Source organism: Ornithodoros turicata, unplaced genomic scaffold, assembly GCF_037126465.1.
Source record: "Ornithodoros turicata isolate Travis unplaced genomic scaffold, ASM3712646v1 ctg00001527.1, whole genome shotgun sequence".
NCBI classification, from domain to species: domain Eukaryota; kingdom Metazoa; phylum Arthropoda; class Arachnida; order Ixodida; family Argasidae; genus Ornithodoros; species Ornithodoros turicata.
The window spans coordinates 1-16578 of NW_026999653.1; the positions used below are offsets into that span (position 1 = coordinate 1).

The 16578-nt window shown below is 44.9% G+C and overlaps 2 protein-coding genes across 3 annotated transcripts; one reads left to right on the plus strand and one right to left on the minus strand.

Moving 5' to 3' along the window:
- Window positions 1–3434: 3434 nt before the first annotated feature.
- Window positions 3435–11918, plus strand: LOC135377060 (uncharacterized). 2 transcript variants are annotated; one of them, XR_010417996.1, is made up of 5 exons: window positions 3435–3536; window positions 3608–3728; window positions 5027–5110; window positions 9215–9367; window positions 11713–11918. XR_010417996.1 is itself a non-coding variant. In XM_064609406.1 (3 exons), the coding sequence occupies exons 1-3, from the start codon at window positions 5325–5327 to the stop codon at window positions 11901–11903; spliced, it is 480 nt and encodes a 159-aa protein (XP_064465476.1). In that variant the 5' UTR covers window positions 5245–5324; the 3' UTR covers window positions 11904–11918. The 2 variants fall into 2 exon arrangements, 1 of the variants encoding a protein (XP_064465476.1); XM_064609406.1 differs by lacking the exons at window positions 3435–3536; window positions 3608–3728; window positions 5027–5110 and adding an exon at window positions 5245–5460.
- A 3703-nt stretch (window positions 11919–15621) lies between these two features.
- LOC135377059 (uncharacterized) lies at window positions 15622–16554 on the minus strand. Its single transcript, XM_064609405.1, has one exon. It carries the CDS (start codon window positions 16552–16554, stop codon window positions 15622–15624), a length of 933 nt encoding a protein of 310 aa, XP_064465475.1.
- Window positions 16555–16578: the final 24 nt, after the last annotated feature.

Below are 16578 nucleotides of genomic sequence, written 5' to 3' on the forward strand. Positions count from 1 at the left end.
AGCCTAAAAGTCGCCTGAGCGTGGTGAACGGTCTGCACACAATCGGCATAGAAGTGCGGTACCGCCCATTTTCAAACTGTCCGCCGGATTCGTAGGAGACCTGCAAGGTTATAGTTACAGTCACTATATATAAGCTTAAGCTTAATATAGCTTAAGCTTATATAGTGACTGTAGTTATAGTGTTACAGATTGTTGCATCCACCATTAGAGAGTGCACGTAATCCAAACCGTACACCACAGCACTCTCAGCTGCAATTAGGAAGTGCTACGTGGCCTTTACCGTTTACGCAGCGAGCAACACACAAAGTATGCATTCGTGCTTCATGAAAGGAAGAGACAATGTGTTGTTTGCACCGATATTTTAGCAGGTTGTTGTGTGAATGTCCGTAGAACCTACATCTCGTCCCCCCACACTACTGGAGCTGGTGAAAGTCCAAGGTTGTTTGCAGATATTAAAGGACAACCCATAACTGCACGCTTTTTGAGTGTCTTATTCACCATTTCGGCAGTTTCTTCCCCGAAGAAATTTGTTCCGAGTGTATGTTAATTTCTCCATTATGTATCGTATAACGTGAAAGAAAAACAATGTGCAAGCTTCCCGCAATAACGATTCACAGGTAGAGTGAAAATGGTTGAGAGCACTAAACAGTTAAATTACGAAAAATGAGACTTTTGTTCAATTAAACTGTTTAATGCTCTCAACCGTTTTCGCTTTTCTCTGTTACGTAGTTGGCGTAGCCTATACCTAAGGGTTGTCTGAGTTCCCAGCAGTTTCCTGCTAAGGCCCCTCTTCCTGTTTGACACTGCTGCCTCAAGGAGCGTAGATGAAGGTATCGCATCTAATTAATTAATGTTCTAGGCTAGTTCCTAAAATGTTCCTCTGGACACCTTGTGTGATGACTTTCGATAATGAGTTAAACCGACTCAAATCTGCACGGTTTGCCATCCACTGGCTAAGATCAGTGACTGTTGAAAAAGATTTCGCGTGACCCCCCACCAAGTGGCAGATGCAGGGATGTATCCATACCCCCCCCCCCCCATCTGTGTGTCTGTGTCTGTCTTTTTAGCTCCCCGCCACTGAGGTTTTAAAGCTTTTAATCATGATTCAAGAAAACTGAACAGCCCAATTTTTAGTGCATAATGTAAAAACCTCGAGACTAGGGAACACGAAGGGACAGAGACAACACGAACCTTCGTGTTCCCTAGTCTCAGGGTTTTTACATTATGCATCATCTTCACCAGCTCGCTTGCTTCCTAGCCATTTTTTCATTGCCAATTTTTAACCCTTCTCGATCCCCAAAAATTTTGCAATATTTCGTCAAAGAGCATAAAAATAAATGGGAGTAGCTGCATGTTATGGATCTAACCCAGGGCCGGCGAAACGGTGGAGCAGCCGGGGCGCGTAATTTCTTTCGCCGGCCCTGATCGTGATCACTTTGACGGAGGTTTGAAAAGCGCGCGTCCACGAGGAGGACGAGGAAAAGGAGGACAGAATAAAAAAAAAAGAAGGAAGAGTTGAAGAGTCACGTGGGGTAGGCTGATAGCCGGCAAAGAGACTCTCCCATTTGGGAACGGGCATATCGTTTTGTAATGCCGCTAAATCTTCCTTGAAGCGGTGACAGACTCTCTTCCTGAAGGTTTTGGTGCTCTCGAGCCATATCTTGCGCTAGTTTTACGGTTACATCGTTACATCATCATCATGGAAAGTTTGGGAAATATGGCTATGGTAGCTAGAAAGGGTGGTACTTCGACCGCGCCGCTTCTCCCGTACATCGGAGCACGCCGCCGCTGGAAGACGGCGCCAGCGGGCGCTGGGAGTCTGAGGTATGCTATGTTCGCCGCGTACGCGCGTACGTTTTGCTTGCGTCCCCGGCTCGCGCGTCTATTTTTTCGCCTTTTTAGCGTTTCGTGTCTCTCGGCAAGTGACCACTTGGTGCTCTCAGCGCACAGGGATGACACCTGAATGCCTGGACAACGTAAGCAGCGTGTCAAACACTGTTTTGTGCCCGGCTGCAACACTGGATACCGTTCCGGAACTGGAAAGTTCGCGCTCTTCGCTGTTCCGCAGGACCCAGAAAGGTTTCAAGAATGCAATCAGCGTACACAAAGTGCAGACATGCCTCTCCAAACGCATTCGGCCGTTTGCGAAATACACTTCGACGCGCTTTTACGCCAACGCGCTTGTCGTGAACGTCAAGATAGAGCCGATGAAGCATGACCGCCCTGCCCTGAAAGATGATGTGGTACGCACAATACCCCCGGACCCAAAAATTCCCGGACAAATTCCAAGGAACTGCCCGCTCAGCGCAAGAGGAGGAACCAATGAATAGCGAAAAAAAAAAAAAAAAAGAAACGATGAAACGGTTTAGTGGAATCCTTTGGTGCAACTGGTTACCGGATTCTTAGGACTGGATGGTTCCACGTTTATTGTGTCCCTTCCCCCAATTCCCAGGTAGAGTCACTAAATAAGGGACGTTTCAGTGCAAGCAGTCGCCAGTGCCTTGCAGAAGAAGGAATACATCTGATCCTGACATGGGTGATGAAGCTGTGGACGTCGGGAATACGTCGGCACAGAAGGACCCTTCCCTTCTTCCTTTGAAGCAGCTTTTCACTAGAGTTTTCAGCATGTACAAATTACATCCTGACAGCCTCCATGAGTTGACCACCAGTGCTCGAGCCTCAACACACCAAGTTGGTTGTGAGCTCCACAGAAATGAACTAACAGGTGCTGTGTGCAAGTTTTATTTGATCACAAGGCTTGATTTTTACGTGAAGGGCGTAAACCTCGACCGACAGCAGAGAAGAGTACGCAGGAATATATGTCCAAACAGTCTTGATTAAACTAACATAGCACGCAGGAAAGCCAGGCCAAGCGCTTTATTTATTTATTTATTATTTATTTAAACAAGCTTTATTTATTATTTATTTAATATTTATTTTATTTCCGTTGCGGTAGCTGCTATATGCTAGTGGCAAAGACTTCTGGGCAGGGCTGTAAGATTGTTCTAGTCATAAATAGTCATAAATGTATCCTGTTTGTGCAGTAAACTGCCGTTATTGCTGAGGAAAGGGCGGATAACCAAAAGGTATAATATGTAATTGGAACAGCCGCGGCAGCTTTTTGCGCTCGCTAGAATCTGTCGGCCGTTATCGTACGAATTGCGTTTTGTTGTTATTGTTTTTCATGTGAAAGCCCCGCATTTGTTCAGGAATACACTTAGCCCCTGCTCGTAGTGTCTCGGCTAAAAATAAACTGCACAAAAATGCTTCCCAACGCGATTATTGGCGAAACTCATCGAAATGCGAACCGCCGAGTGGGGAAAGAACGCATACCTCCGGCTCGGGGCGCCCTCTGCGCCTTTCTTCCAGCGGGAGCGTGCGCTTCTCTCTTCGGTCGGGATACCACCCTTTCTAGCTACCATAATATGGCCGCGCGCACACAGGGCAGATTCGGCGGCTGAAAGCTTCAGCGCGGTTCTAGTAGTGGCAGAGTGGCTTCGAGTGTTTACTTTTCACTTCGAGCTATTTGAAATGAGGTACTCCGTCAATTAAGGGGCTATTGGGATCTTCGTTATTTTGAAAACACCCTTTGTTCCGTGCTCCCTAGTGCACCAGCATTGTACAGGACAACAAAACAATTTTGTGAAGAACCCAGAACAGGACCTGAAGGAGCAAGACACAGGCCGCATGCTCGAGTGAGAGAAACAGGGATTCATCTACGGAAAATAGTAAGTTATATCTCGACGTATAACCACATTAGCCCGCATAATTCAACTTGGATGAGTAATGAAATGTTGAGGAAGTGTCCAGAGTGGTGTTTCAACATCACGGTACCCCCGTGGGGGTCTTGACAACTATGTGCTCGCTTTTGCCAAATGGGCGCCTAACTTGATGCATAATGATAAAGCATTCCACCATCCAACCATTCTGCAAGTCGGCTTCCTACATGCAGTGTTGTGGTTGTTAGATTAGTTTAGGTTCCGTTAGTGTTCAGCTTATTCTAGTCAGGGTAGTGTAAGGTAGCTTCGTTTGCAACGTGAGACAATTGATGTCCTGAGACTGGAACACATAGAAAGGACAAATACATACGAAGACTCGAGTGCTTAAGAAATTAATGATGAAAGGTGGATAAGTCACTGGAAAGGTTAGCCAGCCGTAGGACTCGAACCCACGGTAAACCTGAAGATGCGGGTTCGAGTCCTACAGCTGGCTAACCTTTTCAATGACTTCCATCTTTCGTCATTACTTTGCAAATTGGTACAGCTCTAGGTTAGGTTCCGTTAGTTTAAGTAACTGAGTCTAGTTTTGGATAAGTCCAAGTTACCTTCGTGCAGCTTGTCCTATGCCTTCCTATGCACCTTCTGGACGGTGCCGGCTTCAGGCGCTCTACCGCGTTCCTCATGTCACGGACAGTCCGATGGATTTCACTGCATAAACAATTGGGTCCACCCGGCAGATGCTATAAGTCCCCGTCATTTATCACGAACTTGAGTAAATTTTTCGAGTTCTTCACATTGGTGGGGTAAAAGACACACCTTTACGTGACACATTTTTTATTTCCAATCGTAATAATTTGCTTAATAAAACTTGATTTAGGTGACAATCACATCAGCATGCGGCAAAAAGCTAGTAAGAACAAATTCCATTGACCGTGTTATTTCTAGGTGGCGTAGTTTTTTAACTTTTTTTAGTTTTTTTAAATTATAAATCAATGAGCCATTTTCTGGGACACCCTGTATGTGCTCTTCCTACTTGGATGGTACTTTGTCATATACTGGGAATATATAAATTACGCGAGTCTTCACGCACACACACATTGAGAATTCTATTTACATAGTAATTGTTATAAAATTGCTTGCCAGCTAAGCAGATGTTGCATACTGCACAAAACTGTCCATGGCTTCCTGGTGTGTAAGTTTTGGAAAGGGGGAAAATATTAACCTCGTTCATCACACTTTACCCTTTCGAAATGTTACATCTTGAATCTGGAAAGTAGTTAACTACGTGTATCATGTTTCTTCGAAAGGAAAAAGAAGTCCACGCAATATTTCGTCGGGAACTTCTCACCGGCACCTCTTCTGTCTGAACGTAGCTGACCCTCTGACAAACGGTGAGTCGCTGTTTTCACGAATACACTGTTCAGGGATTTCATGTTCTGTGAGCGTACGAAAACCGTCGCTGTATTTGTTTCACTTCGGGACCCAATTTTCTCCTTTAAATTTACGTGGGATGAGGACAGCACTCCACATTAAAGAAGAGGCAAGAGATTCTTGTGACTTCGAGTCATCACGTGCCAGGCCCTTTGGAATCACGACTCCAAGAAAATGAAGTTCTCTCTGGAGTTCCGGGATCAGCCCGTGAGAGTGAAATCGGAACCACCTGATGTTGCATGCCTGCCACAACAGGGCCAGGTACATCAACAGCACTGCAGCGAACATCCTTCAGGAAGTGATGCTTACGGTAAAATCCTCGTAAACTATGCACTCAAGTGGGGAATGTTTGATAGATAGTGTCTGACCTTTTTCGGGTTAAGTGCCCAAAGCAAATTTGGGTGGGAAAAAAAATGTCCATTATCATTGTTCCCACTGGTCCTTGAAACACTCGAATACCCTAGAATTTCAAAATGCAATTTTCAACGTTTTGGAAATCCCTGGGATTTTCCACAGTCCTTCAGAACCCTCCATTTTGCATCTTTTACATATTCTCATGGGGCTGGTAGTGCGAATTCCACTTATGCTGAGCTATCCGTGGTTTTGAACTATACCGTAATTTCACGATTTTTTTCCCACGAGTGCTCTGCGGCTTATCCACCAGTGCGGCTTATCTGATTACTTTTTTTTTTCTGGTACCTTCCCCATGAGCCGGTCTTAACGAAAGGGCCAACAGTGTCTCTTGAACAGCACTGCCCTGCCGATGCACAAACAGTGCGTAACAGGGGTGGGTCCACATTCGAGTAGATTTGTCTTCCTGGTGCAAAGCAGCTTTAATGAAAGTGGTGACAGTGATTCACTTCTTCTGGAAAACAACTGACCCACCAAGCCATGAAAAATGCCAAACAATTGCACAATCCGATCTTCTTAGAACTCTAGAGCTGACCTCCTTTGTTGTACACCATGACGACCCCAGAGCGTGGACCATAGTTAGGGTTGCCACCTTTCGGGGTGAAAAATACCGGATGAGGGAGAGGAGGTGGAATAGAAGGAAGGAGGAAAGGCTCATGGGAAAGGGAAAGTGGGTGAGGAACGTTCTAGCTGGCTCGACACAACCACCAACAGCCTTGCACAACCACTGCTCTTGTCCCCACCGAACACAAGACTTAATGAATAACAATGATAATAATAACAATGAATAATAATAATAATGATGAATAACTAAGAAAACGACTGGTGACTGCGGAGTTAAGTCTGTGCTCCAGATTTATTCAAGCTGTAGTGAAATGTTGAAGGGAAAGCCCCGTAAAAACCACTATGAAAGGTCTTGAGCCACAAATACCGGCAAAACGCTGCCGGTACCACCTTCCTACGGGCAGCGCGCACAAATAACCGGCCTGGTGGCAACCCTAACCACAGGGTTTATGGCCTTCTCTAAGGCCTCCTTTGTTGCACCTTTGTTGCCTGTGGCTTATCTGCGAGTGCAGCTTATCTGCCAGAAAATTTTCAAAACGTCCCTAAAGATGCGTCCTGCGGCTTATCTGCGGTGCAGCTTATACGCGTGAAATTACGGTAGTTTCAAAACCATGGGGGTTAGCACTCTTTGCAGTAGGAGTCTAGCCTAACAATTCAAACCAAATTATTTCGCACAACGTTACCACTAAGAAGAAAAACAAACTGAAAATAGATCAGTCTGTCAGCAACGAGTGGGATCCCAGAAAGGATGCAAAGGATGACATCCAATGAGACAGCAGGAGACGAGCACGCATCCCTATCGTGACTGTGCGCATTTGGAATGGGTCCGATCGTAGTGTTCTGAATGCGCACGGCATGACGCTGCATTTTTCAATACCGATTCACTCAATGGTAGTCCACTACAGTTCTCATAAATTTTCTACTGACAACAATTATCGTCCTGTCCTTCGGACAACGACGCCAGGCCACTTCGCAACGCACATTTTTTTTCACCAATCTGACACATGATTGGAATTTGTACAGGGAGAAATCTGGTTCAACAGGAACCAGCCATAAAGTGATTATCGCAAGGGGATAATTGGGGCTAATCGGGTTTAACTCTAAAAACTAGGACCCTGTTTATAGAATGCTCTTGGGGAACATGACACGGTAATAATCTATAGATGTACCGTAACTTCACTCGTATAAGCCGCACCGCAGATAAGCCGCATGGCCCATTTTTAGCAACATTTTGAAAATTTTACCAGCAGATCAGCCGCGGGCAATAAGACTCAACTGATTTATGTGACAAAGGAGACCGTAGGGAAGGCGATAAACCCTGCGGCCCATACTCTGTGGTCGACATGGTGTACAACAAAAGAGTTCTAGTGTTCTGGCAAGATCGGATTGTTCCCTTGTTGCGTGTTCTTCATGGATCGACGGGCCAGTGGCCTTGCAGAAGACACGAATCACTGTTACCAATTTCGTTGAAGCTGTTTGGGGGAAGGCACCAGGAAGGTCAGTCAACTCAAATGTGGACTCTCCCCTGTTTCACATTGTTCGTGCCCCGGCAGAGTGTAGCTGTTTCAGAGACACTGTCGGCCCTTTCGTTAAAACTGGCTCGGCCACCAACACATTCTCGTAGAGTCCGGCGCAGGGAATTACTACTATATCCTGTACTGTCAAACTTGGGCTGCAGGACAACAGTCATGCAGATGATCGTTCCATGCACTTGTCCAAAATCATTTGAAAGTGACTGTTCAATGCATATATTACGCGCATATACGAGCAAAAATGCGTGCGGGCACGCAAACTCAATGTGGATCATCAAGAACCATTTGTGCCCTAATCAATCGAGCGAGGTATTCTGCTTTTCTCGTCTAAGGTTTTCACCGTTGGTTGCTAGGTATTCATTGAGCTTCGTGAGACAAGGTGCTAGTCTTTTTTCTTTGTCGGTCGTGCGATTATGCATCTTAATGTTGAAATGCCGTTCATAATGAATCTGTATTCTAACGTACTGTGTTCTAACGTAATAACATGTACAAATAAAACGGGAAAGCTGTGCGAATATGTCACCATTGTGCCATGATTCTTTCAGTGTCTAAGAAAAATTCCGTAAGTGGGACCTTCACCAAGCATAACTGCCCCACCCCCCACTGAAAGCTCGGCACCCCCCCAGCAGCGAACAAGATGAAGAACAATTGTTGTGTGGTGAAATGTGCGTTCACCTATGAAGCACTCCGCCTGGAACAGAATTTTCTTTGTTTCCTTGGCAGCCTCGTGAAAAGGAGAGAAGTCTGAAGCGCAGTTAAACGTACAGTAAAAACGTTGCAGTGAAACGTGTTCGCTTGCAGTGACGTTAACCACTGTCGGGAAGCTATGCAAACTTCATTCATTGTTGCTTTTAGTGAAGATAGATCGCCGTGGATGCCCAACAAATAACACCGTTATATGTAATCACCATTTTGCTGATGGTGCTAAGTCAAATGATCCGAGAAGTACTTCGTATGTTCCGTCTATGTCCATTTTTGCACGGGAGCATGGACCCTCCAGCTGTACATGTAGACGTCATACATCATTGTCTTTCACGATAACGCCATTGGGCATGCAGAACAGCCATGACTGGTGCTCTAATATTACACACGTGCCACATCTCTGCGCTCTACAGTCGTAGTCGTTCTCAAACTGGATGATGGCACACAGCTCCACGTACAGCCCATAGCTTACTGTTTTTGTGTTCTGAAGATTGATGTGCTTACGGTAGACGTGATGCAGCAGGCCGCATATAGGCAACACCGCAGAGTGTGCTACGAGCCCAGGGAAAAGTACCCACTCCTCCCACTAGGGGATTTACTTGTGACGCCCTCTATTGGCGTATGCCCCTTCACCCTTCCGAAACCCAAATCCTTTCCCCCAACAACCCTTTCCCACGCTTCCATTCGTGCACCATTGGCTATGGTGTAGCCCCGTCTTTTCGTTACTGGCAACAGTGCACACCTCTAGGTGCAATATATAGTTAAACTAGGTTCAGAAAAAGTACGGAGGTGGTCGTCATGTGACCCGAAGCCTTGCAATGTGGTTTACTTCTCTCCTTTTTTGTTTTACTTCAGGAGTGACAGCTGGGATGTGTGACGTTAAAGGGGAACCTCGCGAGGAATCTTCAAAGGAACATGCAATAGTGGAAGTCAAAACAGAGCCTTATAACGTTGCAATCTTCACTGGACAGGACCAAATGGGACGCAAGTGTGATTCAACATCAGAAGGTAAATTCAAAATGGTCGAGGACATTTAGTCAACACCGAACTTAATAGCGTGACAAAAAGAGGGATACAACAGACAGGTATCAGCTTTCATGCACACGTTCTGTTCATTGGAAGATTCTCAAAGTTACGGAAAATAGACGTGGAGATTATTTATCAAATTTCACGTCACTGTTGAATCTCAATATATAAGGAAATAGATAATGACCAAGTTGCATTTTTTGTGCTCATGCGGTTCCACTATAATAGATGTCTTCCGTATGTTTTACCTCCTTTTCTTAGTTACACAACCGTTAGGAATTCCTGTTATTAATTAGGTATTGTGTATAAAAAAAAATCCGAGCTTCGAAAACTGCCATCGGTTCTGAAGCCATTCCAAAGGTGTTCAGCTGTGTTAGTTCCTATTCCAGATTTTGTGATGCGTTTGAAAAATCCGCATTTAAAAAGCGATTTCATTTGGCTTGCTGAAAATAAATCTGGATTTAGAATTATTTGATTTACTCGAATAAATTTAAATCCGGACTTGATTTGGATTCGATTTAAATCCATTTTGTTTCCTGAAATCCCTCACTCTCTACAGAGGTCAACCATTAGTCAACATTAGTCAACCATACATTAGTCAACACCAAACTCAATAGCGTGACAACAAGAGGGATACAACAGAAATGCACTTTAGTTTTCTGACAGACATGTATCAGCTTTCATGCACACGTTCTGTTCAATGGAAGATTCTGAAAGTTACGGAAAATAGACGTGGAGATTCTTTATCAAATTTCACGTCACTGTTGTATCTCAATATAAGGAAACAGATAATGACCAAGTTGCATTTTTTGTGCTCATGCGGCTCCACTGTGATACAGTAGAATCTCGATGATACGAATCTCACGAGGTCGCGAAAAAAATTTGTGTCATCCGATATTCGTATCAAACGAATTAAACCAAAATAAAAATTGGGGCAAGAAAATAGACAGTGACTGTTCATTTTCCGTTACTGTCATTGAAAGAGGTCGGTTGTAACGCTTTTATGTCTCCGTTTTTGGCTAGTGCTGCCCAAATTCAAAAGGTTCAAAAGATGCAGGCACGTGCTTTTCACCCGTGGGTCGCGCGACAGTGATCTAAAGCGAGCTTCTCCTAAAGCAAGCAGGCGTTACGTGAAGCCGACTCGCGGAATGGTGATGCGTAATGTTGCCACAAGTTGTCCCGATATGTTCCCTCCACGCGTTCTGGGGTTCTGGTAGCTGTTTTCCGCCAGAGCGATGTCACACCCCAAGCAGCACAATGTACTGAAAGTCGAGTGCAATAGGGGTGGACGGGTAGGTGGAAGGCCTTGAAAAGAATTCTGAAACTAAAGAACATTGATAAGACACATACGGGCCACCCCTATCGCACTTTACTTTCAGTACATTGTGCTGCTTGGGACAGCTTTGCGGTTTATTGTTGCGAGGGGGGTAAAAAGGTCAAAACAGAGATAAGGTGATAAGGTTCCGGGTCGTTCAATCCCTTTGATCTTATCTCCACCACCACCACCACCACCAAACGGAAAGTCATTGCTTGCATTGCGCTACATGATGTAAGGGGGTTCATGGTGAGGATCGCCCAAGCAGCACAATGTACTGAAAGTCGAGTGTAATAGGGGTGGACGGGTAGGTTGAAGGCGTTGAGCATACTCCTGAAACTCAAGGATATTGATAAGACACTTACCGTCCACCCCTATTGCACTCGACTTTCAGTACATTGTGCTGCTTGGGCGCCCTCCCTTTTCGAAAGATGCAGCAGCATGACTCGCGCGCTCTCGCATCACGGGGGAACAACGTCTGTCGCACCCTCGGCTCATTCATGTCATCTGTAAAGGCAAGATAACGCGTTCGTATCATCCGAACTCTAATACATGGGAAGAAAAGGCATTCTGGCCGGGACCGGAAAAGAATTCGTATCATCCGTGACCGTATCATCGAGATTCTACTGTAGATGTCTTCCGTGTGTTTTGCCGCTCTTTCCTGGTTAAGCAGTTGTTAGGAATTCCTGTTAGTAATTAAGTATTATGTGTAAAAATCCCGAGCTTTGAAAACTGCAGTTGATTCTGAAGCCATTCCAGAGGTGTTCAGCTACGTTAGCTCTTCTGGATTTCTGATGCGTTTGAAGAATCCGCATTTAAAAAAGGGATTTCATTTGGCATGCTGAAAATAAATCTGGATTCAAAAGGATTTGATTTACTCAAATTTAAAGCCGGACCTGATTCGGATTTGATGTAAATCCATTTTCTCAAATCCCCCACACTGTACGGAGGTGGTTGTGACTCGAAGCCTTGCAATATGTCTTACTTCTCCCCCTTTTTGTTTTACATTCAGGAGTGACAGCTGGGACGTGTCCTATTAAGGAAGAACCTCGAGAGGAATCTTCAAATGAAGATCCAATCATAGAAGTGAAAACAGAGGCTTACAATGTTCCAGTCTTGGCAGAAGAGGAACAGATGGGCTGTGACCCAACATCAGAAGGTAAATACAAAATGGTCGAGGGGATTTGGTCAACACCAGATTGAATGGCACGATATGGACAAAAAGTGTCATGCATCGGAAATGCTTTTCAGTTTTCTGTTCGTTACATGTCAGCTTTCAAGCATGTATGGAAGATTCTCAAACCAGGCAAAATAGACCTGTTGATCCTTTATACAATTCCACACTACTGCAACTATTGCAGATTTTGACCGCATAAACAACTGCACATAACGATGTTTGTGAGCGAGAAGATAAGGAACAGTAGATGAAACCAGAGGAATCAAGTGCAAAATAATTCATGGTGCACAGTGTGTCTCCCTTCATGTGCTCCCACAATGTTTAGCCCTAACAAATACGCTCTACATCTTGTAGTGCTACTGTATTGAAAAGTACAGCACTAGACAAAATTTTACTAAACATGCTTCGGTGCATTTCTTTTCCAGCCCTAGCAACGAATAAGACCATGCGGTCTTGCAAACAGGTGACTGGGTTACCCAGGCACATGTCTGTAACTCTGTACAGCCCAATAGACCTTATGCGTAATAGCATGACCCATCGATATCGACAGGAACAACCCGCCATTTTACGTACTGCTCCTAGGGATGCTATACGGAGCCCCATTCCAAGTCAAAGCTAGCTTGTTTAGTGCCTCTGTCCTCATCGTGTGCATGGTTTCGTCTGTTTCATTTCGTGTTGTCCCATCGCACTTTGGTCGTTGATGACAGCATGTCAGACACTCGACTCATCCTTTCTCATGATGAGAACTGGACGAAGAACTTGTCTCCGATACCCTTAATAACCAAGGTCACAATAAGGGAGTACTATGCTGGAGGATCAAGTTCACTGCGGCAGCTGAACAAATCGTACAACTTCGCTGTTGAATCTTACGTCGATTGCGGCACTGTCATGACGAACACAGCGGATATCAGGTGAGGACTCTCGTAATGTACTTTCAAGCGCATAGTGGTACGGAGTGCATTTGCTTCCCAAACGTAAACCATAAACATTTCATAGTGCGAACGAATCTTCTCGCTCGTTCTTCAACAGAGCTGAATGCGTGTGACTGGTGAGTGCAGTACAGCTTGATTAAAATAAGCCTGAGCTCGGGGTACTGTATTACCCGGTAAACCAAGACGACGACGTACGCATTTGGTTAGGTCCCTGCACCGCATTCAGGTGAGGTCGTGATACGTAGTTAATCTGCTTGTCTCCGTTAGCATAAGCTCAGGCTTATTTTCGTCCTGAACTGTAGCATTTTGTCCACTAGATTTGTCTTTACTTACTCAGGAGTACCTGGAACTTCCCAGCACTGACGCGTAATGCGGCTGCAACATGAGTTCGGTACACTGGCTTACAGTGTTGGTACTTGCAGCGAATAAATGGAAACAAGAAATGTGATATTGATGCTTGTCTAAACTAGAAGTATTTACCTTACAGGTCCGACAAGGTACATGTGCGTGCCATGTGCTACAGAAGCCAAAGCAAAAATGGACGACCATACGTGACCCATCTGGTACTGCAGCCAAGCACTGGAACTGTGGTAGACACCCTGTGCCAGTGCCCTGCAGGTGCTGATGCGTCTTGCAATCATGTCATGGCACTCCTTCGGGTAGTGTCCCTGCTAAAGATGAATGGTTTCGATGAATCTCCCCCTCAACTTGCATGTACAGAGCTTCCACAATGTTGGCGACGGCCGCTGCAATGAAAGCGACAACTGTGCAAGAGGTTGACTGGCGGAAACCTCGAGAAGGTTGGAAGGACACACCGACATATTCTCGCCTATTTGACCCACGACGGGAAGAAGAGAGTGCACATAGTGTGCAGAGTGCCTTTAGAAGACTTGCTGGACGGTTGGGGAGCCAAGGACAGCTCTTTGCTTTTGCCCTTGAAGAAGGATCAAAGCTGCCATTTACTGAGACAAAAGTTGGTTCACCCCCGACATATCAGCAGTCAGAAAGGCCGGCATACCGCGAAGTTTGGCGATCTCAGAACATTGCACTGGGAACTGCAAAGGATGAACCAGCATCGCCCACCCGTACGAGCCTGTTTTGTGACAGCATCATTCCATTCCAGCTGCCGGCACTTCTTGACAAGTACCAGGCAGATATATTGAAGGTAGCATAGCTGCTTGATTGTTTTTCTGCATGTATGAAATTAATGAGACCACATGTATATGTATTTCATGCATAGACCCTGAAGTTTTTGGGCTTTATTTTTTCCGAATTCGGGGGGTAAAATTCAGGTCCATCACTTGATGTAAAAAATTCAAGCAAATTTGGGTGGAAAAATTACCATCAGACTGAATTTGGGGATAAATTGGGCTCTATTGTCGAATAAATGTTTGTTGTACAGCCTATCGAGAGTATCAGACGTTGAGATCAACCGTGTATTTTGTGAGAAATTAGTATGTCATTGCCGTGAGGTGCCTAGCTTAGGTGCAGTTTTGCCGGCAGAAATCGGGTTTAACCCTAAACCGGTGAACCTCGATTCGGGGTGCAAATTCGGGGAAAATCGGGTTTAACCTTAAAACTTCAGGGTCTACTCATGCACATACAACAAGAAGGTCATCTTTGCCTGACACTGTAAAACCTTTTATTTTTACGTGTCCTTGATTTTCGCGATTTGAAAATTTTGCAAAATTAAAGGGTGTGCAAACATTTTCATTTGCATATGATACTATGTGAAAAACCTTCGACAACTTGCTATGCAGCATGATTTGTACTTGACCTATCCTCTCTATTGTTTCTCTCCGACTTTAAGGGCATTATTCTAACAAGTGAGGCGGCCATGGCTCTGGAGAGAAACACCCGGCTAGGTTTTACGTTGTATTGAGTGGACTGAAAAGGGTCTTAGTAATTTGATTGCCCAGAGTGATTTGTCAACACGAAGATGTTGCTGCGCAGGCCTACACTGATGCGATGACGCGCCTTGGTCATTCTGTCCCCGGCTGGGAGCCTCCCCGGACAGATTTATAGTATATGACCCCACAGATTCTACACCAAACGGAGTGCTCGAGATAAGATGTCCCTATTCACTGAAAGATAGCGAGCCGCACTTTGCCAAAGACAACATACCGTACATGGCTATTGGTGAGGAAGGGCACCCAAAACTGCAGTAAGTGTTCAGAAACGGATGCATCTACATTGTTTTAATGTCAGTGTCATTGTCTACATAGTTCTACTTATACAGGGTGTTTCACCTAAAGTGGTATGAAATTATTTTTAAAGAGTGCGATAAAAGAAAACGAGCACCACTTTTATGCTACTTGGGTTACAGACTGGTCGTACATCAAAAGTACTACCTGCTTGTGTTGTGAAAATTTCTGACCTTAGGTGAAACACGCTGTATATTGTCTGTCAGTCAGTCACGCACCACTAGTCCCTTATCTCAAGTGCAATGATTTTATCGGGAAATGTGCAATGACACATCTGTGATATGATAATGGTCAACTGTGATATTATACATGATGCAATATTTTTATGTTATACACTATACAGATCTTTTCCTATACGTACACGATGTACTGTTTATGACGCTGTCATCTGTTAACTTGCTCCCATGGTTTGACAGCAGTCTTTGCATTCCATAGACAGTGGCGCTCAGAATGTAGTAGGAAACAAGCTCAGTGACGCCCAGTGTGTCAAAATGTGTTTTGTAATGCGGTGAAAGTTTTGAAATGCAACTTCAATATACTGACGAGGCGAAAGAAAATAAAAACATTTCTGCAATGGATTTCTCATTATCATACATTTGCACAGTGCACTAGTTCCTGTCTTCAACTAAGGGGCGTTGAAAGTTGGTTAAGATGACGGCAACTGTCCACATTTGGTTTGATACTGGCCCAAGGCTCATGGGTACAGGTCTGTCAAAAATGTGAAATGTCTTCACGTGCTGGGTCTTGCGCTCAACATGAATTCGTAGGGAAGCAATCTGTTTTGTTTGTTGTACTTGTTCTGCATGGAACTCTTCGTTTCGGAGGAATGGTGGAATGTTCAGCGTCACGTTTTTTTGCTCCACAAGATCAGCAGTGGTGAAACCCTTATCTGCCATGACAGAGTCTCCTTCTTCAAAGGACAGGCCAAGAAATCCGCTTCTTATGACGCATTCCCTGTCAGACGTGCATCTAGTAAATAGTTCTGATACAAGGGTCATTAGCCCATTTAGAGCTATGCCAATGAGCCGCTTAAGGGTGTTCGCACTCTTGTAGGTTGAATATGTGCTAGATTCAAGGGCTAACGAGCTTGCAAAGTCACAGCGGATTTCTGTTGCGTCCAGAATAACTCTCGTATCTGGACACTGTTCCTTGAAGACTCCAGGCATAGTGCTATCAACTACAGTGCGAGGCTGCCACAGTGGCAGCTTTGCTAACTTCACATACATGAAGTTAAGCCAGGATATGCAAGTACAGGACACTGTCGACTGAGAGACACCAAAGCGGTCTGCAAGGTCTTGCTCGAACAACCTCAAGTGCAGCCTGACCAGAACAAGGAATAACACACTTCTTGTTGAAAGCTTTCGCATCCTGCCACACGCTGCCTGAGGTGGAGTCCATCCTTGCTTCTTCTGCCTCGCAATATTACAGCCATTCTCCCCTGGGTCGAGGTAGTCACGAAGGGCGTCAAATGTTTCTAGGTTCGGCAAGCCAATATAAAACTGCATCCTTTCATCAGATGTACATAGGAAATCCACATCCATGGCTCTGATGCAGCTGCTGTGTTC